General features: G+C 37.9%; 1 protein-coding gene across 7 annotated transcripts in view; it reads left to right on the plus strand.

Moving 5' to 3' along the window:
• Positions 1–26,646, plus strand: part of NALCN (sodium leak channel, non-selective) — a 376,903-nt gene that overhangs the window by 330,176 nt on the left and 20,081 nt on the right. For all 7 annotated transcript variants that reach the window (XM_055245146.2, XM_055245148.2, XM_055245150.2 and 4 more), the window contains 11 exons: positions 136–240; positions 5,341–5,447; positions 11,046–11,166; positions 11,251–11,349; positions 17,200–17,293; positions 17,806–17,912; positions 18,120–18,194; positions 19,350–19,469; positions 23,882–23,950; positions 25,124–25,272; positions 26,147–26,240. In XM_055245146.2, the coding sequence (XP_055101121.1) occupies positions 136–240; positions 5,341–5,447; positions 11,046–11,166; positions 11,251–11,349; positions 17,200–17,293; positions 17,806–17,912; positions 18,120–18,194; positions 19,350–19,469; positions 23,882–23,950; positions 25,124–25,272; positions 26,147–26,240 (1,140 nt within the window). The remainder of the gene's footprint in view (positions 1–135; positions 241–5,340; positions 5,448–11,045; positions 11,167–11,250; positions 11,350–17,199; positions 17,294–17,805; positions 17,913–18,119; positions 18,195–19,349; positions 19,470–23,881; positions 23,951–25,123; positions 25,273–26,146; positions 26,241–26,646) is intronic.

Consider the following 26,646-nt stretch of genomic DNA (forward strand, 5'->3'; position numbering starts at 1 on the left):
AGTTAAAATACATCATCAAAAACCCATGATTTTTATACAATGTTATCTTAAAATTCCTATTTATGTCACTGTTTAAACCAAACATAATAATTCAGTCTTTAACAAGAGATTCAACATTTCATCAATTTCTTTCAGGTCTCCATTCTTTTGCTGACATTAATGCTCGTTTTTGCAAGCTTTGGAGTTCAGCTTTTTGCTGGAAAACTGGCCAAGTGCAATGATCCCAACATTATTAGAAGGGTAAGATGTACTTTCTGTCTTTTGAAATAAAAATTAAGGGCCAAGTGTGGTGGCATGTGCCTATAATCCTAGCACTTTGGAATGCCAAGGAGGGAAGATTACTTGAACTCAGGAGGTCAAGGTTGCAGTGAGCTATGATCGCACCACTGTACTCCAACCTGGGCAACAGAGCGAGAGACCCTGTCCCTAAAAAGAAAAAAAAATAATAATAAGGTAGTTTACACTCCCTTGGCAAGCATGTGGTACCAGTGGCTGACAAGCCTAGTTTAAGAACTCCCTATAAAACTCTAAGAATTCTCTTCCCACAATGTTTTTGCTTAAGCATGCGATATGTCTCTTCTGGCTAGAAAGGTTGATAAGATGAAAAGCACACCTCAGAGAATGTCACTCTTCCCTCTTATTCCAGTGTCAACCACTGTTGACAACTTGAGCGTGGTCACCCAAGATTCCAGCTGTTTATAGCTGTGAGCTTCAGATACTTTCCCTTGAGGTCTTAGCTAACTTGATCCTTCCTTTATTGCCACATAAGACTCATATCAGCAAACAGCCCCGTGCAAAAATGTCCAAGAAGCAGCGTTTGGTTCTCACCACTTTTTATTGCTTCCCCACTCTCAGCTTTCTCGCCATTAGAAAGCCAGTGCCTTTACATTAGCTCTAGCTGCCCAGAATCTCCCTCTTTATGACAACCAACAAGGACCTCCACAAAGACCCAAACTTGAATACTTGCACTACGGCGTTTCTTCCTCTTTCTTCAGTCATTGGTTATAAGGGGAGGCTAGCTGCTGTAACAAGCCCAATGTTTCGTAGCTTCACATAATGAAATGTATATATTGCATCTTGGATCAGTTGCAATATATACATTTGCAATATATACGATATATACAGCTCTCCTCCAAATGACCACTCAGGGACTCACATGCTTTCTATCCTGTGCCACCACCCTTTGCCATGTCTTCAGAGCCTTCTTCAATCAGCTGGAGATAAGAGTGGAGAGCCATCTCCATCTGAGTGGGCTGTGGGAGAATCCGCTCTGCCCACGTTCATCTGTAAAGAGCAGAGATACTGCAAGGGGGGCTGGAATTTAGTTGTGTGCTCCAGAAAAAAAAAAAGAGGGGGACACAATTTGGTTAATAATTAGACAATTTTTGCAATATCATAAAGTGTCCCATTCTCTTAAGATTCTTATGTTACAAATAGATTAATAAAGTAAACCCCAACTACTGCTGGTGTATAAACTAGAAAAGTATTTTCTCTTTGATCCCAATAAAATGATGCCTTAGTTCCTAAATGTGTATCTTCAAAAGGCCTACTAGACCTGAATTGAACTACATTATATATTTCTAGCAAATATTGCTATCTAGTATAGATTTTAAATGACACAAATTGTTCTCTAATTGTTACAAAATACAGGTAACATCTTTGTTCAGCCAAAATACATTATAAATTATATTAATAATGAGAATTTGAAACAAAGGCCAGACTGGGAGAGACATTCCAGGAGCTTTGATACACCTGAGAAGACAGAACAAGGAATGTGGCCTGACGGTCATGCTGTATCAAATTAGCTGATAAAGAAAGTGACAGAGACCTGACGCATTCATCCACAAGCTTGTGTGTGGAAAGAAGAGTGATTTTCGATCCACACCGAACAGAGGCCAGAAAGATACTAACAACACTTCAGGATGAAGCCTGCTAGGAATCTTGGATGACTCAGTATATTAACAGTGGCCTAAGAGCATGGTGATTTTACATTATCTACTCATACGTGGCCAAAGCTGAAGATTGATGGTGACAGCAGCCAGCAGATAAGCATAGACACACATTTCATGATGCATTTATCCTGTTTCCTAGAGCAGTGAGGTCTGTGCGAGGCTCAGATGGAAAGCCTAAGGAGATTTAGCCATCACGGAGAGCACCAGCACCAAGCAGAATGATTGAAAAGAAATTGGCACGACGAGACGGGGCTTGAGTCTTTTTGTCTTCTCACATCCAAACATAAGAGGCCAAGGCCAAGAAAGCCGTATGAGTGAAGGTGATGTCAGTTCTATCGGAGAACTTCAGCCCATCTTACTAAAAGAACAGATAAATCCAAAGACAAGGGTAAAGTAGATACACCAGCATTTAGATCACACACAGTTCCTGTTAAAGACAATGAAGCTTGAGTTGCTGCGTCCATAGTTTCCAGTTGGGAAAACATGTTTTCTGGTATGAGGCTGAGCACTTCCTCCCTCTGCTCCTTTGTTTGTTTTCTTAAAACTCAACAGATGTCATGAGATCAATATAGATATAGATATGGAGCCTAGGACTTAGTCACCAAAACCCTGTAAACAAACGCTGAGGATACCTTTTGACAGATAGTCATTAAATGTCAGTTGTGTCCAAGGCACTGTGATAGGTGAAATGAAATGTGGAATGGAAACATTAGGAGGTCCTTGCTTCTGTTTTGCGGCATTTTCTATCCAATCAGAATGTGTTTCATGTTCAAGCAACAGTAATATAAAGTCAGCAGTTTTCAAAAGCCTATGAGAAGCAGAAATAACATGCAATCTATGATGTCAGCATGGGAAATTTTGCTTCCAACTGGGAGTACTGTACTGGGAGGGCTTCAGGGAGGAGATGGGATTTGAGATGAGCAGGAAAGGACTTTCCAAGGAGAGCAAGCAGTGAAGAAGGACACAAAGCATGTAAAGAAGAGTCACAGTGTGGAGGCAGGAACCGAACAAGGAGGAAGGAGCACGGGCTTCGAAATCACAGCCTCTGAGATGGGAATCCTACTTTAGGAGAGGTGATGGCCTGGTCTGGTCACTTAATCCTTCTGGAAACTATTTCCTCCTGGAATGCTTCTCACACAATGATATTATGAAGATTAGATTAGCTTGTTTATGCAAAGTACCTAACCCAGTCTCAATAGTGAGTGTTAATTTCATACCCGCCCACGTAGGAGAAAACTGAAAAACAAGGCCAGAAATGTAAGTTAGGGGGAGATCCTCAAGCACCTGAAATGCCTGGCTAAGGGGTTTGGAATTTCATTGATGAGAAGTGAGAAACCACAAAAGGTTGGTAAGAAGAGGAATCAGACACATCCTAGTGCCCACAAAGTACAAAGCACCATTCTTAGTGCTGTTTTTGTTACCCATATCCTAATGAGGATATCCATTCCTAATGAGGAAAACAGGTGTGGAAAGATGAAATAATTTGTCCAAGGTCACCATCTAATAAGTGGAGAAGCAGGGAACTAGTGTCCAGGCACCCTGGCTTTTCACCAAGATACCAGACTGCTTCATGCAATCAAAGGTGGGCTCAGGTGGGTTCAGGAAGACAAATTGGAAAAGGCAGTGAGGCCGAATATGTCAAGGGACCTTTATACAATACACTACAACACAGCCTTTTCAAATAATGTTCTACATACAAAGGTATGGTTATGGAAAGATAATCGCAATATAGTTTTAGCTGAAGAAGGTGGGCGATGGAAGAATATAAACTTTATGAGCTCAGATACGTATAGGAAAAAAGACTGGAAGGGTATATCCCAAAACGTTCATTGTGTTTGTCTGTGGGCAATTGTAGGTAAGTTTTCTTCCTTTTATTTGTCCAGGCTTTATAAATTAAAGATGTGTTGTTTGCATTAAAATGTTCTTATTTTAAAGAGTCGTGCTGGTAATCCAGAAAGAAGTAACGTTGTCATTACTAAACTCATCGTAGTAAGAATGGAGACGTGGGCCAGGAAAGACAGGGAAAGCCCAGGGAACCCTAAGCTTGATGCTGGGCTGCTGCCAGGATGCTGGTCCAGGGACAGAGAGGAGGAGGCCAAGAGGAGACATGGTTTAGGGTCAAAGAGGACGTTAAGCAGATTAAAATGGAATTTCTGTTGAAATATTCAAATAGTGATCAAGAATTTTACCATCTACACCTTGAACCCAGAAAAGAGATTTAGGTTCAAAATATGACCATCATAGCCAAATAAACAAAAATAACCAAAGGGAGAATAGGAAATGAGTCAAAAACTGCCTATAGATGTTTAATTTTTAAAACCCTTTTAACAGCTTTATTGAGATATAATCCACATACCACACAATACACCCACTTCAAGTGTTCAATTCAATGGTTTTTTAGCATATTCACAGAATTGTATACACGACAGCCACTTTTAGAACATTTGTATCTCCTTGAAAAGAAACCCTGTATCTCTTAACTGTTACCCTCATCCCTTTAGCCTCCACCTCAAGCCCTAAACAACAGCTAATATTCTTTTTGTCTCTATAGAGTTCACTGTTCTGGACTTTTATATGAATAAAATAATAACATATGGTCTTTTGTGACTTTTTTCTCAATTAGCATAATATTTTCAAGGATCATCCATGTTGTAGCAGGTGTCAGGACTTCATCCCTTCCTACGGCTGAATAATATTCACTTGTGTGGTTGGACCACATTTTGTTTATCTATTTGTTCAAAAATGGACATCTGGATTGTTTCCACCTTTTGGCTATTGTGAATAACGCTTATATAAACATTTTGTACAAGTGTCTATAGGGACATACATTTTCATTTCTCTTCATTTCACTTCTACCTAGGAGTGGAGTTGCTGGCTCATGTGGTAACTCTGTTAGTGGTTTGAGGACCTGCTAGACTGTTTCCCAAAGTGGCTGCACCATTCTACATCCCCACCAGTATGTAAGGGTTCCAGTATGAGGACTGCGATTCCTCAACATCCTCGCCAATGCTTGTTGTTATCTGACTTTTAGTTATGGCTTTCTTAGTGGGTGTGAGGTGATATCTCATTAAGGTTTTGATTTGCATTTTCCTGATGGCAGATGGCACGTGATACTGAGCATCTTGTCGTGTGCTTTTTGGCCATTTGCATATCTTCCTTGGAGAAATGTCTACTCAGGTCCTTTGCCCATTTAACTAATATTCTCAGCATCAACTTTTAACTGCCTGTCTCCAAAGTCTTTGTTACTATTTGCTGGGTAGCTGTCCACATCACTATTGTTAGATAAAGGGCTTTTGGGATTCCGTGAGAGAAGAGCTTCCTATCCTTTATCTTTTCCGAGTTCATTTTCTGACGAGGTTCCCCCTCTCCCCTTGTTTTTCTACTTTAGGAAGATTGCAATGGCATATTCAGAATTAATGTCAGTGTGTCAAAGAACTTAAATTTAAAATTGAGGCCTGGAGAGAAAAAACCTGGATTTTGGGTGCCCCGTGTTTGGTAAGTATATCATAAAAAAAAATTCTGAAGAATGGTGTGTTTGTCAAGATGAGGTTTTAAATAAGCATAATATGGCATGTAACTAAAAGTAGTTTTGCTAGAGTTGTTAAAAGGATCTTAAGTCATACAGGGCGAAGCACTAGATTATATTGGAAGATAGAAATAAGGTAAAAAAATAAGAGAGCAAGTAGTACAATGAGTTCTACATAGCTTCATGAAACTAGAGAAATATTATCTCAGTATTTTTCTAAGACTTCAAAAATATGTATCTGGATTCAAATGGCTTGAAAAATTAGGCTTAAGAAAGGATTTTCTGTCAAATTAAAACTAAACTTATCCTGAGTTTATATCTTTAAAGGAGGATCTGATGTCCTCATAATAGAACCCTAAATCATAAAGCTATTTCCATTTTAAAACCCATTTATACTGAAGGATTTCCATTATTGAAAGATTAGAGAGGAATAATCAGTAACACAGTTGATTACTTCTAACTTTCCCTTTAATATTCCTTTTTCTTTAAATTGAGTTTTCAAAGCACTTAGATCAAAGCTAGAAATACCTAGTGCCTTCTTTCTTATTTTATTAATGACCATGAGTGGATCTCTCAGTCTGTGTCATTGGTGAACTGAGTGTTCTGTCACCTTCATTTGTCCTATAAAATTGTTATCTGTTTTTTAAGTTTTCTTTTAGAAAATGTGTAAGAATAACAACTGAGGCACAGCACCTCTGCTTTTATCACAATTGATGTTCTTTTCTAAATGTCAAAACTCTTTAATAAAAACAGCATTTCACCCAGCTGTACCCTAGCACTCACTGTTACCTTTCTTTGGCATTTTTCTAATATGAAATTCGCTTTTATACATAATCCAATAGAATGCATATTAGGTTTTTATTTTTTAAAATATCCAAGAACTAAGAAAAAGGGTTCATTTGGGGTATGTGGCTTCAGCTTGGAGAGAGAGGAATGTGAGACATGAGAATATCCTGGCCCCACTGCTGACTAGAAGAGCCGTCCATTTTCCGTTGAAATAAAAATTAAAGGAGCATAAAAATTTTCTTCCATGAGACAAAAATTAATTATAGCATAAAGTTATTTATGTTATAATTTATTAATTTTTATTAATTCAAAGATAATATGGAAGTAAATGTAGTCAGGAATAGAGAACACTGGGGCATTTCATTTCCTTCACTATAGAGAAAGGTGGAGGGTGCCTCCCACCTCTGCCAAGTGAGGTACCCCAGGGGGATCACTTAACATCAGAGATGGGCAGGGCAAGAAGAGAGACTCTTGTGGCCAGGCTGCTCATCACCATCTGGAGGGCAGGGTTATCTGGTGTTCTTGGAGAGCCCAGTAGTCAGTGCCTAGGGCCGCATCATCTGAGTCCTCTTGAACCTTGCTGCAAAGGGCTTTGTGCTGGGAAAGGGTACCCCCACCCAAAGGGTCCGTAGGTGTGTTTCCAGGAGCCAGACTTGAGAATCACCCAGAGACTGCACACTCACAGGAGGAAAGGTGCAATGAGGCACTCCTGGGCTGGAGAGGGGGTTCAAACTCTTGAACACCTATGGCCAGAATCCAGTTGTATCAGATGCACAGGACTTTAACTCCATTCCTCCATTCCTTTCAACGACATCCCACCTCAGTCATGTGAGAATCTCGTGGTGGCCTGAAGAGGGGGAGTGGAAGTGAAGGAAGTGGCCAGCTTTTCTTCCTTTCCTCAAACTGGGGTCCTTGAGCTGCTAAGGATGGGATTGTTATATGAGTTACAGGATCAGTTGGATGTAAAACTGAATGACTGAAAATAACCGAAAAGCTCTGGGACCTCCACAAGAATTCAGAAAGGGAGCTGGAACACACTTGAGGGTAATGTTTGGAGAAAAGTAAACCTGCCAGTTGTGCCCTATGCTCTCAACCTATTCCATACAACAAGCTACATGGGATTTTTAAAATCAAAGTTAATTTAAATGCAATATTTTATGGAAGGTATTATTAGGGGTTTCAAAGGCAATGCCATTCTGGAAGCATAAGCAAATAGCCAGGCATTCCTTGAACATCATCACAATTGCTCTTGTTCATTTCTCCAGGATAATGTGACTTGGATCGTAGTGAAATAGATACCTTCGATCTAATAAATGTCATCTGTAACCTTGATAACTTTTTACACTTTCCTTCTTTAGCAAGCTAATCAAGAGTTAGAAGCTGAAATTTTGTAATTTTATATTGGCTAAGTTATGATTAAGAAAATAACATATCTAGGAATACATCTAGAGGAATGCTTTGGTAATTAGGACATAAATATGCACTAATTCAGGAGACAGTCTAGTTTCAATATTCTCTCTTCAGATTAATAAATGTACTTTCTTCTGAATCACTCAGACTTGATGAGTCACCTCAGTAAAAAGGATTAAACATATCATAGATTATAAATATGGTATGAATTATTTTAAGAAGAAGTCTGGAATATAGGAAAATGGCATGCATGGGAGAAAAACCAACAAAGTATTCAGGCTTATAATAAATGTATTTATTGAGTGCTTGCTCTTCACCAGGTAGTATGCTCGTCACTCTGGTAAGGCCCTGAATAAGCTATGGCCCCTACCCCTTAGGAGCTTAAAGTCCAGTGGGAAACAGAAAATAAAATTACAAATAATTTTATATAATATGCTAAGGGCTTTAATGCTGCACAGATAAGCCCCTAAGCTTACCTCTGGCTCACCCGAAACTCATCTCCATGTAATGTTAAGCTACACTGTGATACGTTCTAGGCAGAAGGTGATCAGGTTTTATAGGGTTTAAGGCCCAAATAATTTGAGGTACCAGGGTCTTGGAAGGGCCTGTACAAAAGAGGGGTCCTACCCCTTAGGTTTCTTTGGCTTCATGGTATACCTGCCTCTGATTCCTACAGAAAGGCTAGGGGTACAATGGACACACAGGAGAAGCACCTAACCCCAACTATGCAGGGCCAAAGAGAAGGACCAGATGAGAAGACATACTGGTTACCTTTGAAGGACAACCAATAGGAACTAGCCAGGTGAAGGGGGCAGGGTCAGAGGCAGGTGCGGAGGAAAGTCTAGGCATAGGTTTGGTATTACAAGTTAAGGCAACTCTATGCCCACAGCTCAAGGCAAAAAGGGTTGGGGTGCTGTAGGAAGTATGACGTTTCTGATTTATTTAGAGATGGTTGTGTAAGATACAGCACGCTGTTTTTGGACAAAGTCTTTTTCTGCATTTCCACATCCAAGGGCAGAGGCTCAGTCACGTCTTCAGGGTGCCCCCATGTTCCCCAAGAGAAGAGCAGCTCTCCCTACCATGATCTTGGGGAGCCGTGGAGCACCTCCTCTGGGAGGTAAAAAACTGACAAAAGTATGTGGTCAGATCTAATGTCTTAGTTTTCTGAATTGGACAGGCAAGATTACAGTATTTCACAAATTAACCAGAAAAAATGACAACCTTTTCAATTCAAGGAAGGGTAGCAGGTAAAAATGACAATAATAGATGACATTTGGGATTTATTAAAGGACTCCGTAGTTACAGGTAAAGTTTCAAACTTTGCAACTTTGCTAGCATGAAGAAAGCATAAGAAAACACCTTACATGATTAAAACTGAAAAAGACTTATCTTTTTAAATGTGATAAATTCTTCTAACTATTGAAGTCTTTGATGCTACATTTTGTTTTTCTTGGCTTAGTTAGAATATTTTTCACATATTCTAACTTCTAGAAGATATAGAAGATAACAGTAGTTTCAGTTGTTGCAAATTCAGCTAAGAAAGCACTTCTACAAAAGAAAATGAGCAGGTAAGGAAGTCCAACATCGGCTCTGAGAACTGGTTCACTTGGTTTTAAAAAATCCTTATTCAAGCAAACTGTGGCATCTGTAGAATCCTCATAACTTCTGTCTACTGTAAAATATATGAAATTTAGTGGAAACATCCCAAAGGAAAGATTGTTGGAAGCATCCAAAAGAATATATTTGTACTTTCACACATAAAAAATATAAAGCAGAATTCCAAAATATGCATTTCTGAGTGGGGCTTTTGCACTACATTAAAGACCATCTCCACTAATCAGCCCTAAGCCCTTAAGAGCAAATCAGTTTCAGTTTAATATTTTCTTCTTCTATCCTCATCTATTTAATATTCAAAACACTTATGAAGGCACATCTTGTGATTGTCTCTATAGTTTAAAAAACATAAAAGATGGTAGAAAAGTACAGAACCAGATTTTCCCCAGAGCGTTGCCTGTCATGAGGGTTAAATTTTGAGAAATGAGCTAGCAGGGGGAGAAAATGATCAAAATATAATTTAAATAGGCTCCAAGGGGCCTACTCTAGTCAGTGGTCCGGAGCTCAGTTCTTCATTAAATTCAGGAAATACAGTCCATGGTTTTCCAGTGTTTGGTTGTCAAAATCTTAATTATTTAAAATTAGCCTCTAATAAGAAGGAAAGAGGGGGAAAAACCACTGAAAGCTTCTTCTATTAACAACAAAAATGTTAGCTAAGAACCATAACAAAGAAGATGCAATCTAGTAAAAAGGATCACTTTTATAAGTGGGAAGAGAAAAGTATAACCATGTTAAAAGAACAAGAAATGAGACATCCCTGGCCCCCACAGAAGTGGGAGCTAAACAGTGGGTACACCTCGACATAAAGATGGAAACGCCGGACAGTGGGGACTTCAAACGGGAGGAGGAAGAAAGGAGGGCAAAGGTTGGAAAAATTACCTGTTAGATTCTGCGTGCACTGTCTGAGTAATGGGTTCATTAGAAGCTCAAACACCAGCATTAGGCAATACACCCATGTAACAAGCCTGCACGTGTACCCCCCGAATATATAAGAAAAAAGAAAATGAAGAAGCCAATGAGTTTCAGGAATCAGGAATCAGCGGTGGAGGTAGAAAGCATGCCACCCACAAAGGGGACCAGACTAAGAGTCCACTGAAAAGACTCAGAGTTAATAAGAAAAACAATCCAACCGGAAGAGAGGAATTTGGAAAAATACATACTACAAGCAAACACCTCTTGCCGTCTCAGTGACCTCTAAGTGCATCACTACTTTACAGCCCTGTGTTCACCATGATGACACAAAGTGAAATAAAGTGACTAAATTCTACTCTACACTTTCTATACTAACACAGGCAATTGTAACTTATGCCTTCAGAAAGGTTTTCAATTACAAAACTATTTCAAAATCCACATCCAAAATCCAGTGCTTCTTTGTGCAAATCGATAAAATCATCTGTCCAGTCCTCAGGGTAATCAGGACGAGGTAGAAATGTTGCAGAACCTCTCCAGCTAGAACTAGAGCTGTTGTACATTGAGATCACCCCATCATTACCTAATGAACACACTCAATTATAGCACATTGATGCATTGTTATGATTTAGCAAATGAATGCCATATAGCGTAAAAATGTGTGTATATACACACACACATATGTGTGTGTGTATATACATATACACACACACACACGTGTGTGTATATGTGTGTGTATATATACACACATACATATCCCACACCCATGACTGGAAAGGGCTACAGATACTTGCCTTCCAGTGCTGCTTATTGGAATTTCACAGAACATTCCTCTATTGGAATTGCAGGGCGAATCCTCGGAACTTTAATTTCGACAATGTGGGAAACGCTATGCTGGCATTGTTTGAAGTTCTCTCCTTGAAAGGCTGGGTGGAAGTGAGAGATGTTATTATTCATCGTGTGGGGCCGGTAAGCGAGCACATCGAATCCTTTGAACACTTCAAGAGCAGCTTTCATTTATTTTGATGAATAACCGTATTTTCCTTTATGCAGATCCATGGAATCTATATTCATGTTTTTGTATTCCTGGGTTGCATGATTGGACTGACCCTTTTTGTTGGAGTAGTTATTGCTAATTTCAATGAAAACAAGGTAAGAATTTTTGGTTTGGATACCACAGGGTTTAGCCTTTTCTGGCCGCTCACTTTGAGCTATTTTTTTCTTTTCACACACGGCATGAAGCCTTGTTAAACTGTAAAGTGACTGGTGTAAATAATCTCTATAACTGTTTTACAAGCTACCTCATTGCTGCTTTTCAGACACATTATTTAAGAGTACAGTTCTCTTGCTAAATTTACCCTTTTGGTAACAGTGTCATTAATTCACTGACAACTGAGAGGCTCATCTCCTATTGTTCAAATTGAAAAGATGTGCAGCAAGTTATTAAAATACAATAGATGAAAGTGATTCGCTAATTACAGGTAATATTACTTTCACTAAATGTAGACTGTATGCTTCTGTGTAACTCAGTAGGTGAACTCAGAATTTTGATGGGGGTGAGGGGAGTCTGGTAGAAAATGTAAAATCCTAAATCACAGAATAAAAAGATTTTGTGGCAGGGCATGGTGGCTCACACCTGTAATCCCAGCACTTTCGGAGGCCAAGGCAGGTGGATCACTTGAGGTCAGGAGTTCAAGACCAGCCTGGCCAACATGGTGAAACCCCATCTCTACTAAAAATACAAAAATTAGCCGGGCGTGGTGGCACATCCCTGTAATCCTAGCTACTGGGTTTGGCTGAGGCAAGAGAATTGTTTGAATCTAGAAGGCGGAGGTTGCAGTGAGCCGAGATCACACCACTGCATCCAGCCTGAGCAACAGAGCGAGACTCAAAAAAAAAAAAAAAAAGAAAAAAAGATTTTCTAATTTCATATGAACTTGACATACTTTGTGAACTCAGGAAGCCTGTTGAGTTTGTAACAGCTCTAATGATTTAGAACAAAGGCTCACAAATGGGAAAACGACAATGTAGTTTCCTATCAAAGTGTGAGTTTGGGGAAGAACATTCTATTAGCACTCCTTGGAGAGGGGCTTGCTCATCTAGGCACTTCTGCTATGCCCTCTATTGTTTGAGAGGCAGTCTTTGCAATCATAGTAAGGGAAATGCATGCAGTTTTTGAACACACACTGTGTACTAAGATCTTACATATTCAATCAATTCTCACAACTCTCAAATGCACGGTTGCAGAAAAAGCAATGACTAGTCTGGGGCTTATAAGGTGTGATAAACAGGGCCAGAATTCAGAATTGGTGCCTATTACTGCAGGCTCTGTGATTCTTCGAAGGCATGAGTAGAATAAAGTCAACCTTCACTCTGCATTAAGTTGAAGCTAGATCTGCCCGTAAAGCACCGTGCTGTTCGATATTATTCATGGCTAGGACTGATTCCCATGCATTCACATCAGAGCTCTTCAGTTTGTGTTGCCACACATGGGACTGTATCTGTCATTCACTGTCCTCAGGCTCAATGTGTGTGGTACCAGTTACCCAGTCAATTGACACCTTTGATGTGTGGCTAATGAGCATGTCATTTCATTCAGGCTTTCAAAGGGTGAGGTTTAAAAATTCCTCTTTTGGGCCCCGACTCTACTTGGACCCTCAGAAACATGGGATGTTAGAGACAGAAAGAACAGTAGTGATCGTGTCACCCAGCCCCTTATTTTACTCCTATCACATTCATTAATGAGATGCTTTGAGCCCTACAGTGTTTAGTTTAATACCAAGCAGAAAGAGGAAGAAGGATCTTTTAGATGCCTTTGAGCCATGTAATGCAGCAGACACTGAGAATTCTAGAATATAAGCAGAAGCTAGTCAGTCAATTAACAGGAGAGTTTAGGCACTGCTTGCCCAGAACACCGTTAAGAAGCCATCTGAGCAGACACCTGATTTCAGGAAGATTAGAACGTATCACAGCTCACAATTCAGCAACATACGTAGAACAACATAAAATGTTCAGTAACTGGAAATAAATGTATAATTAATTGCAACACTTGAGCTTAGAGAAGTGGCTGAGGTAAGCAGAATAACCAGGGAGGTCTCCATCCTGCACTGTATTTATGTTCTGCAGGTAGGAAAGAGTAACGTGGCCTGTTTGAGGGATCTGGGGCGTATGTTCTATCAGCTCAAATGGGCACTTAAAGAAAGGAGAAATTGACAAGAAATTATATTACCAAGCTTTACAAACTTGATTTGTTAATTGGAGATATCAATTGCTAAATTATGTGAGCCTTTTAGAAAAGTTTCTTTCTCTGCAAGTTTTTTTTTTTTTTTTTTTTTTAGAAAGCAGCTCATGAGCTGCCATCTAACAGCATTTATATACTATTCAATCATTCAACAGATGTATTTGAGCATCTACTAGGTGCCAGATGCTGCTCTTGACACTGAGGGCCTAGCGAACTAACCTAAACACTAAACACAGAAAAGTTATTTGCCCTCATGGAGCACACATCTTAATAGTCATACCCAAAGGCACATAGGTAAATTTCCAAATGTAGAGACAATAGAGATAGAAAATCAGGGAATCTTTAGGGTACAATTCAGAATCATTCAAAAATATGTCTTCTTTTGAAAATGGGAACCTCTTTAAAGAGTTTCAAGTCTATATTAGTAATATAGATTTTTTTCTGATTTCTCTATAAGACAATGTGTTTGATTTATTAACCTAATTTGACAATAATAAACTTTCAGAGTTTTTATATATTAATGATCAGATGATACCTCCATGCTTATTATTCTTTTAGATCCTTTCAGAGTTCAACTTTCCAAAAATTTTTTTTTTTATATAACAAAGTAATTACATTAATATCTATGGTGGCCAGAGAACATGTGTTTGCTTATAATTAGTGGGAAAAGTGGTTTAGCAATGTGATTATCAGAAAAGAACAATTTTAAACAAACACTGTTATTGGGAATAAATGATATTAAACAATGACAAAATAATCACCAGAAAGATATAGAACTTCCGAATCCCAAAATGTACAAAGCAAAAATTAACCAAGTTGTAAAAAGAAGCTAGAAAATCCAAAATCATAGTGAAAGATATTAACATATTTCTCAAAAAATCTCATAATTCAGAGAAGAATAAAAGGAAATATGAGATTTGATACAATAAACACAACCAAATGAACATATAAGGAAAACTCTAATTCCACCAATTTGAGAACGTGCATTATTTTCAAGCACAAAATGTGTCTCCCAGTAGGCCATAATTACCAAAGAATTGATAATGTAAGAATGTTTTCTGACCATAATGAAAACAAAAACAAAAAAAAACTCTACAATTTGGAAATATTAAGACAATACTGTAAATAATTTGTGAGTTGAAGAAATTGTAATAGAAAATCACAAAATATTTACAGACAAAACATTTTATAGTATCATATACAAAAACCCATGAGGTAGAGGTAAATCAGTAATTACAAATAAAAGTATCATTTTAAGTGTATATATTAGAGAAGAATCACAAGTTGAATATTAATATGTCAAATATCCAAATCAATAAATTATAATAAAGTAAAATCAAATAAAGTAGGGGGGAAGAAAGTAACAAAGATTAGGACAGAAATTAATGATACAGAAAGTGAGGAAACTTGTATAGCTTCTATAATGTTCAAGAATAACAAAAGCTGCGTTTTGTTTTTTTTAAATCAAGTCAATAAACCTCTAGGAAGGTTGAGCAAAAATAAAAACATAAAACAATAAAGTAAGCTACAATAATTAAAACAGTGTCAGTATTGTTATAGGTATAGAAAATCAGACTTACAGAAAAAACTAGAAAGACCCAGCAGGGACCCTTGTATGTAGAAAACAGAAGCAGCTCAACAAATTAGTGCAGAGGATGGTGAGACCAACAAGGAGTGGTGTTGAGGGTATTGATTGTATTGATGTAAAGAGCTATGCTGAGATCTCTACCTCACTGCATACTCAAAAATGAATTCCAGATGAATTAAAGACTTCGATATGAAAAGCAAAATTTAAACCATTTTTAAAGCATGTCAGCATTTATTTTTTATTTGAATTTCAGATAAGCAGCAAATATTGTTTTTGCTCTTATTATTATTTTTAATCAGCACGTAATTATTATACATATTTATGGGGTACAGTGTGATATTTCAATTCATGTATTATAATGTGTAATGATCAAATCAGGATAATTAGCATATCCATCACCTCAAACATTTATCACTGTTTTGTCTTGGGAACATTCAAAATCCTCTCTTCTAGGTATTTAAAAATATACAATTAATTGTTGTCAATTAGATTCACCGTATATTACCATGGAACACTAAAATTTATTCCTCCAGTCTAGCTGTATTTTCGTATCTGTTAATCAACATTTGACTATCCCTATTCTAGTTCCCCTCCCCACCCCTAGTAAGCATTTGTTTTTTGCCCTGGAGTAGTTATGGATTTCATCGCATTAGCCACCAAGTAAAATCTATAAAGGAAAAAAAGTATAAACTCGATTATATTTAAATTAAAATTTTCCGAATGACAAAAGACACTCTAAGCAAAATAAAAATACAAGCCAAGACCAAGAGAAAATATGTACAACTTACATAATTGATAAAGGATTAGTATCCAGCATGTATAAAGAATCTCTACAAACCATTAAAAAGTAAATATCAAAATACAAAAATGAGCAAAGGATATGAAAGGGCAATTCACATAGGAAGATATGAGCATCACCATTTACACACATACAAATGTTTCATCTCGTTAATATTAAAACAATATTAGATACATTTTCACACCTATCAAAGTGGTCAGATTACAATGTCTGGCAATATCAAGTATTGCAAGAATATTAGGATATGGTAACACTTGTATATTGCTGGTAGGAAATTTGTTTTGGTTATGGCTCTTTGGAAAGCAAGTTGGCAACATCTGGTAAATGTAAAGATGCTTAAATTCCTAGACCCCATCAATTCTTCTCCTAGAGATTAACAATGGAGAAACCCTCATAGATATTTACTGTGAGACAATACATGGATGCTTATTGCAGCATTGGTTATAGTCCATAAATCTAAAATGAATAACTTCTGATATTTGTACAGTGGACAGTGTTTGTGAGCAGTTAAACAAATTAGATCTAGTAATCTAGTTGTATGGAAAGTATACTGTTCAATGCAGATATAAAGAAACAGCATAAATAATCACATGTTGGACACCATTTCTATAAATATTAAAAAATTCAAAACAAATTCTTATGTATTGATAGATACATAAGCACAAAACATAGTAAGGAGGATGCACGCCTGAAGGGTAGTGGTTAGCTCTGGGTAAGGAAAGGGAGAGTGGGGTTTTTGTCTAGTTTTTAAAATTACACTTCTGCTTTTAGGATAAAATATAATGCAGTGCAGTGCAATACAATATAATATAATTGTAATCATATGCATTTTAATCAAGTACTCTATTATACAGAATACGTAATTCCATTTAGGCAGTTATCACAGCACTAATTTCTTAAAATGCAAACTCTATGACTTTGTATCTCTCAAAAACAGTTTTGCAATTGCACATATTAGACATTTTTTCAAGAAAGACAACATACCCTTAACTAGAAGCCACAGCATTGACAAGCTATAATTTTGCTGCTATGAAATGAAAGGAAACTAACTACTATTAGTGAGTATCCTTTTTTGAAAATGTGATTATGTAGAAACTCCTCTTTACATTTTCCCAAACCTGAATATTACACATCTCCAAAGATACAAGTCGAAGGCTGCTGAATTCTCTCTGAAACACCTGGTCGTCATTTTGGGAACTCCTCCCAAGACCAGCTTTGAGCATTCTGACCATGTTTCTCTAACCACCATGGTTGGAAGAACATGGTCAGTGCAAGCCCCCACATAAGTCCTGTTTGTCTCGGCACCCCATCTGCCATGTTCTTGGTGCGAGCACATGACAAAAGGCCTTTTCCTGCTTTCTTTTGTCTGTTAAGGGGACGGCTTTGCTGACCGTCGATCAGAGAAGATGGGAAGACCTGAAGAGCCGACTGAAGATCGCACAGCCTCTTCATCTCCCGCCTCGCCCGGGTACCCAAGATGCTCTGATTTTATTCATGTTGGGCACTAGTGTGCACGATTCCCCAGGAGTCTCAGATTTAAATTAAAATAATAATCGTGAGGCCGCTGGGAGGTTGTGCATAAGTTAATACAGAAACAGGCTCCAAACCACAGATCTCTCTATAAGGCTATTAAAATCAACCACCCAAAGGCTGTGCTTCAGTGCTCTCAGACTAAGCCTTAATGAAAAAATGAATTTTTAAATAAAATATATTTGCACTCGCCTTTTAAAACTATGAGTGAAATGTATTAAACTGACAGAAATTGAAGGATGCACTTCTCCTTCCAATATAGACGGCGTCATGCACTGTCGTTTTAAATATTCAGAGCCAGCCATTGCTGCAAAAACACCTCACAATAGATGGAACTGTTTGGGGAGGAAAATGTAATGCGTTTTAAGATAAGCATTTAAGAAAATAAACGACAAGAAAGTAATTGTGACCTGTGTCTAAAATGCCCTTGCCCAAACCTTTCTTTTCTAGATAATGATGGTTTTAGAGCTAAAATGTATGACATAACCCAGCATCCATTTTTTAAGAGGACAATTGCATTACTCGTCCTGGCCCAGTCGGTGTTGCTCTCTGTCAAGGTACTTGGTTTCACCCTAAGACTCTGGGAATGAATTTTGTATTCACTGCTACATCCGAGAGTATCACAAGCTGCTCTGTGCATTCACGGTTATGTTCTTGGGTATAAAAATTAAGATTCACTGTCATGGCAAAGTGGGCAGAAGAGGGGCAAGCCTGTTTGTGTCCGATGGACGTGGGCAACGACTCTTGTGCTGTTTCTGTTGCAGTGGGACGTTGAGGACCCGGTGACCGTACCTTTGGCAACAATGTCAGTTGTTTTCACCTTCATCTTTGTTCTGGAGGTACTGTAATGAGTCAACTAGCTCTGGGGGAATCTGTGCACAGTTTTAAAGTAAATCAGCCTCCCTCTTTGATGCCACTTACTCCCCTCTCTGTGTTCCATTGCCTTTGAAGCTTTGCCCTTAGGATATTTCCTTCTTAAGCGGTTCTGCTTAACTCGAACAAAGACATCACTTTATCCATCAGATTTTTCTAACTACAGAAAATGCTGCTGTCGATTGTTGTGTCTGAACACTGGCCTGTCTAGTTATGCGAGTTCTAATATTTAGAGGGAATGCTGCAAGCCACTATAATTCATTGACTCAAATTGCAATAGAGAAGCAAAGCAAGTTGGCCCAGACAAGGTTATTTGAACATGTGAGTCTCATAATATCGCTTTCCAGGGCAATCTTCTTGAAATACAAGCAGATTCTCATTTTGCCCTACACTGGTTGATGTTTCCCAAAATCTATGGCCTTTTGCTTAAGGAAGAAAAATGTCCCATGATCAGAACTAGTCATAAAACAAAGAGGAAAGAGTGGAGAGAACACACATTCGTAAGCTACTTAGCTTCAAAAATAAAATCATATATCTTGGTAATAAACTCTTATTTTTAGTTACTACATTGTTTACAATTGTTCTTTAAATAGTATAACTGAGCATGCTGGCTCACTCCTGTAATCCCAGAACTTTGGGAGGCCAAGGTGGGTGGATCACCTGAGGCCAGGAGTTTGAGACCAGCCTGGCCAATGTGGTGAAACCCCATCTCTACTAAAAATACAAAAATTAGCCAGGAGTGGTCGCGCATGCCTATAATCTCAGCTACTCGGGAGGCTGAGGCAGGAGAATCCCTTGAACCCTGGAGGCAGAGGCTGCAGTGAGCCAAGATCGTGCCACTGCACTCCAGCCTGGGTGACAAAGCAAGACTCAGTCTCAAAAAATAGTAATAAATAAATAGACAGACAGATAGATAGTGTAGGCACATGGCCTAAAAGGAAACCTCAAAAGGCATTAAAGTGTTTGTCTCATTTTCAATGGAAAAGATACTGCGTCCACATCAAATTTAAAATTTTCTTCATTTGAAAAAAAATACATACACATAATGCATCTCAAGTTAATATATTTAAATATGTGCTAAACACTCTCTCTGTTTATTTTCTTCTTTGCCTTTTCTCCAGGTTACCATGAAGATCATAGCAATGTCGCCTGCCGGCTTCTGGCAAAGCAGAAGAAACCGATACGATCTCCTGGTGACATCGCTTGGCGTTGTATGGGTGGTGCTTCACTTTGCCCTCCTGGTAAGCATAGAAGTCAAGTTGATTTCAGCTGATTATTTCAGTTTGGTTCAGTTCTGCTCAGTCCTGTTTCCAGTCTCATTTTACTCCACATCAACCTGCTCTGAGGTGTTAGATGGACCTCCCTAAAGCCCAGCTTTGACTGTGATGGGCTCTCAGACATGCTTTTGTCTACATATACACACCCCCGCACTCTTCACACAGGCAAAACCTGGCCCCTCAAAGCCCTAGATGGTGCAAGCTAGAAAGAGAAGGACCTTCAAGATCTTCTGGTTTAACCCCTCATCTTACCAAAGGGGAAAACAAGAAAGAAAGAGGAAGACTGCAACAGAGATTGAGAACTGTCCAAATTCACACAAGCTAGTATCAGAAGACTATAGTCCTATTTTCCTGTTTTCTCAGCTGAAATACAGCATTTGTTCCACTTTGTTATAATCAGTATTTCACGATGTAATTCTCAAGTACTTCCACTGTTTCATTTTCTTTAAGACATTTAGCCTCCACTTCTCTAAATCATATGATTCTCCATCTCTACACCTGTATTCTCACTATTTTACCTAAAGTGCCTTCACCCTCCATTCAGTCCGAGATCCCACTCAAAATCTGCAACTATGGGTGTACTGAACTGTAATATAGGGCCATATTGTCCAATGAAAATAAAATGTGGCCACAGATATCACTTAAAATTTTCTAGAAGCCACAATAAAGAAGTAGTAGTTTAGAAAATATAAGTATTAAATTAATAATTATAATTAATAATTATAATTAAATAATTATAATTAATAATTATAATTAAATAATTATTAATTATATGATTATAATTAAATATTATTAATTATATGATTATAATTAATGATTATTAATTAAATAAATATTTATTTAATTATAATTATTAATTATAATTTATTTCTATAATTATAATTATTAAATTATAATTAATTATTAGTATATAATTATTTAATTATATTTATAAAATTACAATTATTAACAATTTAATAATTATATTTTCTAAACTACTATATCCAAAGTAGTATTATTTTCATGTGTAAGCAATATAAAATTATTGAGATAAGTTGTACCCTGGTACCTTTGTGTGAAGTCTTTGGCTGAGTATGTATTTTACATTTACAGCGTTTTTTCATTTAAATTGCCACATTTCAAGTGCTCAGTGACCACATGTGGTTCCATGTGGCTGGTGGTTACCATGTTGGATAGCACAGCTCTGGAAGATATGGGTCCTAGTCTAGGTTCCACCATTTTCCAGGCTTGACTAATTTATTTGCCTTCAATGATCCTTTGTTTCCTGCTCTGAACGGCCAATATAACTTCATAATCCACCTATCCCCTCTGGCATTATGAAGATCAAGTGAGATAATATATTTGAGGCTTTCTTGAACTAGAAAGATTATACAAGCCTGTAGGCATTATTATAATTACCTTCTTTTTGTTAGTCACCCTTGATCTCATCCCAAGGAATATTATCAGTTTTTCCCTGTTTCCTTCCATCCATTCTCCTATTCCCTTAGTGTTAGACACATGCTGGATAAGACTCATTTACACATCCTAAAGGGCTTGCCTTAATATGAGATGCTGTGCTCATGAACGTAGTGAGCGTCCTTAAACCAGTGGTTACCTTCAGCATCAGGGGCTGTAACGAAGCCTAGGTGAGCTCTCAGTCACCCTGAAGTATTTTCTCAGCAATAAATGGTTCTCAATTCCTAGTACAAGACACAGTACTAGTAATTGAGAAGAATGTAATAAGCAAAACAAATATAGTTGCTGCTCTTGTGAACCTTATATCCTAGAAAAGTAGATAGATAGTCATCAATTGCTCACAAATCTATGAGTATAATGACTATGATGAGGGAGATGAAGGAGAGCCTGTGTTCCTGTGACAACTTAGATAATAGTGGGAGATGGCTTCATCAGAGAGGTCTTGGAAGACATCCCCAAGGGAGTGATGGCTCCATCTGTAGGATAAGGGGAGGGCATTTCAGGTAGCTATTCCTGGGATGGAAAGATGACAGAGCTGGAAGAAGGATAGATACATAGTACTAGCACAGTACAAGATTTGGATGAGTAAGAAGGTATCAGACCTCTTCGGACCTTGCAGTCCAGGTGAAGAATTCAGATTCTCATCCTAAAAACTATTGGTTGTCATTACTTCCAAAACATAAAGAGGGAAGGTATCTGCAATAGATCTTTAGCTAACATGGGAAGAAGAGGCAGCAAGGCCCATGTTTTTCCTTTCTCCAGATAAAATGTGTGTTAGTCCCTTCTCACACTGTTATGAAGAAATACCCAAAACTGGGTAATTTATAAAGGAAAGATGTTGAATTGACTCACAGTTCCGCATGGCTGGGAAGGCCTCAGGAAACTTACAGTCATGGTGGAAAGGGAAGCAAACACATCCTTCTTCACAAGGGAACAGGAGAGAGAAGAATAAGTGCCCAGCAAAGGGGGAAGTCCCTTATAAAACCATCAGATCTTGTGAGAACTAACTCAATATCGTGAGAACAGGATGGGGGAAATTGCCCCCTTAATTCAATTATCTCCACCTGGTCCCTCCCACAACACGTGGAGATTATGGGAACTACAATTCAAGATGAGATTTTGGTGGGGACACAGCTAAACCATATCATTCTGCCTGGACCCCTCCCAAATATTGCATCAGACTGCAAATTTTCCAAATATTTATACTCTGCTTCCTCTTGAACACTGTGTCACTTAGAAATTTATTCTACCAGATACCTTAAATCATCTCTCTCAAATTCAATGTTCCACAGATCTCTAGGGCAGGGGCAAAATGCCGCCAATCTCTTTGCTAAAGCATAACAAGTCACTTTTGCTCCAGTTCCCAATAAGTTCCTCATCTCCACCTGAGACCTCCTCAGCCTGGACTTCATTGTCCATATCACTATCAGTATTTTGGTCAAAGCCATCCAACAAGTCTCTAGGAAGTTCCAAACTTTCCCATATCGTCCTGTCTTCTTCTGAGTCCTCCAAACTGTTCCAACCTCTGCCTGTTACCCAGTTCCAAAGTCGCTTCCACATTTTCAGGTATCCTTATAGTAGCCCCCACTCTAAGTACAAATTTACTGTATTAGTCCTTTTTCATGCTGCTATGAAGAAATACCCCAAACTGGTTAATTTATAAAGGAAAGAGGTTTGACTCACAGTTCTGCATGGCTGGGAAGGCCTCAGAAAACTTACAATCATGGTGGAAGAGGAAGCGAACACATCCTTCTCCACATGGTGGCAGGAAGAAGTATGAGTGACCAGTGAAAGGGGAAGCCCCTTATAAAACTATCGGACCTCATGAGACTTAATCATCACAAGAACAGGATGAGGGAAACCACCCCAGTGATTCAATTATCTCCACCTGGTCCCTCCCATGATACCTGGGGATTATGGGAACTACAAACCAAGATGAGATTTGGGTGGTAACACAGCCAAACCATATCAAAATGCAACCTAAAGCTACTCAGTCCAAGCAAAAGTCAAGTAGACTCCCTAATCCCAGATAACCTCAGAGAGGAAATCTTAAACCCAAAAGACCAACTTCCCTTTTCTGCCTGACTGCTTTTGTTCTTCTCCAAGAACCTCTTTGGTCTTGGAAGGATGCTCATTCTCCACCGTATTTTGCAGTGGACTATTGGGAAGGAAAGTTCCCCATGCAAGGATGCTATGTACACACATTCATGTGCTTGGACCTCACCAAGGATCTCGCTGGACCCCCTTCGCGGGGCCCATCTGTGACTGTCATCATTTGGCTAGGCAAGCCTCCTTGAGAGTAATCACACTCTGGCATCGGCTGAATGTCAAGGTTGTTATTGCAGTTATAGCTGGTGGGATCTTTGTTTCTCAAATGAAGCTTTCTTATTCATAAAGTGCAGTCATCTCTTCCTGCTAATCACACCCTTGAAAAAAGAGCTGGATGTATTCCTGAGCAGGGAAGACCTCTCTGAAATCAGCTTAGAGGAATGAGTGTGTGTTTGTTCTTCAGTGGTGTCTAGAATCTGACTTCTGGCAATCTTTTCCACCATCAGCCTTTTCTCTTTGCTAGGATTCCTTTATCTCCTATGTCAGTTGACCTTCCTATGTTGCACAGTTATCCTGTGTTTTTCACACCCTGTATGCAAAAGAGCTGGTCACCATTTTATGTGAAGTAAATTTCAAAATACAGAATTTAGCTGAGCAAAACAGAACCCGAAGTTTGAGATTGAATTTTAAATCTAATATTTATTCATGAGTTTTTGCAGTGACCTTTTCAGCACCTTTTTTAGATAACTTTCTTATAAGAATTTACACATATTAAGCTAATTATTCAGTATACTTCACAGAAGGCTTAAAAAATGGAACTGTAACAAGATCTTTTGTGCAAATTATGAGAGTGTCTTCTGTTTAAATTTCAGAATGCATATACCTACATGATGGGCGCTTGTGTGATTGTATTTAGGTTTTTCTCCATCTGTGGAAAACATGTAAGTACTTTGTGAAGAATCTTATCTTAAAGGTCATATATGTGTTAATGAAAGAATGGTGATTAATTGATTACAGCCTTACCTCCGGGTATTTAGGGATGTAATCACAAATTACTAGACATCATAAGTCAAGATTAACAAACATTAAACATTATTAAATGAATCAATAGCTTAGTTATCATTCGATGTGTTTCCTGCCATTTATGTTGCTTATTCTTTGCATTCAATAAATAAATCATTTAAATTTATTAATTTAATTAAAGATAACATCAGTCATGAAAACAAAAACCAATATTCTTTCTTAATGCATTTTTATTTTTATTTTCAATAAAGTTAAGTAACTTCAAAGAAAAATAATCTTTAATGAATTTTTATGTTTCCATGATTCCAGATTTTTTTTTTTTTTTTTGAGATGGAGTCTTGCTCTGTCACCAGGCTGGAGTGCAGTGGCAGGATCTCAGCTGTTTTCTCCACCTCCCAGGTTCAAGTGATTCTCTTGCCTCAGCCTCCCAAGTAGCTGAGATTACAGGCATGTGCCACCACACCCAGCTAATTTTTGTATTTTTAGTAGAGACAGGGTTTCACCACGTTAGCCAGGATGAGATTCCAGATTTTTTAATATTATTTGTTAATGTTCATGGGTATATTCCACATATATTTTTCATTTTTTACAATGCTGTTTCCTTTTTTTATTACAAACATTATTTCATATATACATTCCATATATACACATAACCAATATACTTAATATTTGATAGTTATTTAGTATTATACCTTTGCTTAGGTTTGTTTTTGTGAAAGTCTGTTTGTGGAAGAAACCTGAGTTTACTTGCTATCAGTCAAAAATGTGTAGCCCTTATCATAGAGAATTGAGGAGCAGGAGAAGAGAAAATGGAAGGTGAAAATGCTTAGTGTTACTCTTATTAATTTGTGTGAAGAGGCTGAAATGCTTGAAGTAAGAATAAAATTCACCCAATGCCTGGTGGGTTTTGAAGAATATTTAGATTTAATACCTTATAGAAAGCAACTTTCAAATGATACACCTAAGAGTCACTTTTGAGCCAATCTGCTTAAAGATTAGTTGCTACCCAGGTCTTCCATAGCTTAATAGATTAAATATTCTCTCTCTCTCTCTCTCTCTCTGTCTCCCCGCTTCCCACCCCTGGTCCCCAGGTAACGCTAAAGATGCTCCTCTTGACAGTGGTCGTCAGCATGTACAAGAGCTTCTTTATCATAGTAGGCATGTTCCTTTTGCTGCTGTGTTACGCTTTTGCTGGAGTTGTTTTATTTGGTACTGTGAAATATGGGGAGAATATTAACAGGTTGGTGTATACTTATCTTTCTATTCATTTATCAAGCAAACCCTTTAGTAATAAAATTTTAAATAAACACATGTTTTTTGTCTATTAAAGTCTAGGAGAAGGGAAAGGGAAGTAATCAGTTGGAAATTAAAATAATAGCCAATTCTTGAATGATATTTTTCCAGTTGAAAAAGGTTATTCAGCTGAAAAGGTCTACTTTCAAAACCTTAGAAAAATTAGAAATAAAAAGAATCCATAATTCCACCAACATTCAGTAATCATCACTCCCAATTCCAGCACTTTTTCTATCTACATATTGCCAAAAAGTGATATATTATTTTTAGATGGAACAATTTTAAGATAACTTTGGGTTTCTTTCTCAGCAAAATATGGGAATTTAGAGCCCCCCAAATGGTTGTAATATATATGTAATATGTTATAATGGTTGTAATATATATATTATATATATAATATATGAAAAGCAGTTTTTAACTATTTGCCTAAGTTTTATAGATGCGTCTCGTTTTTTTTAAAGTCCTGATGCAACAAAGTATATATCGATATGTCTGGTTGTAGGAATTAGATACATGGCTGCCCCACCTTTTATAGCATCGTCCAAGTGAAAGAAGGAATCACTTAGTTGCCAAAGCCTGCCTACTTAGTCATTCAAGATGAATGGCAATAAATTAGTGGTCATGCTACAGTTGGGTGTTCAGACAGCTATATTTGGAGGCAAGTATAAATGACAAACTAATAAAAAGGTATAACCTTTGGACAAGGTAACTTAGCAACCAAATTTGCTACAACCTCCACTTGTTTTGGTGGTAGCAAACCATGCTATTTCATGACAAACCCTTCTATTCACATTCTGTTAATTTTTTTTTTCTTAAATCAGGCATGCAAATTTTTCTTCGGCTGGCAAAGCTATTACCGTACTGTTCCGAATTGTCACAGGTGAAGACTGGAACAAGATTATGCATGACTGTATGGTAAATATCTCTCATCATGAAAAAGGCTTAGACTTAGAATCAGCATGAAACTCTTGCAACATAGTGTTGGCAGGATCATCCTTGTTAGCGTCAAGACTTTGTGTATGAAATATAAATCCTGACACTTCAGTCCGTAAAATTGCATTATTATACTTTCCAATGTGTGAATATTTAGGGCAAAATACTCAACCCAACTTGAGCTATTGTAGTTCCATTCAACAAATATGCATTCTGTGAGTGTTGTTCTCTCCCTCCCATCTTTAATATTTTGGTAATCAAAGTCAAACAGGGAGCCCTTTAATTTAATGTATTCAGTGGATAGTTCACTGCCCCTCAGCTATATGCTAGGCGCTGGGTCTTCAACAACTCCAAGGCACACTCCAGGAGCTTATCGCAAGGGCTCTGA

This window comes from Symphalangus syndactylus, chromosome 15 (assembly GCF_028878055.3).
Source record: "Symphalangus syndactylus isolate Jambi chromosome 15, NHGRI_mSymSyn1-v2.1_pri, whole genome shotgun sequence".
NCBI classification, from domain to species: domain Eukaryota; kingdom Metazoa; phylum Chordata; class Mammalia; order Primates; family Hylobatidae; genus Symphalangus; species Symphalangus syndactylus.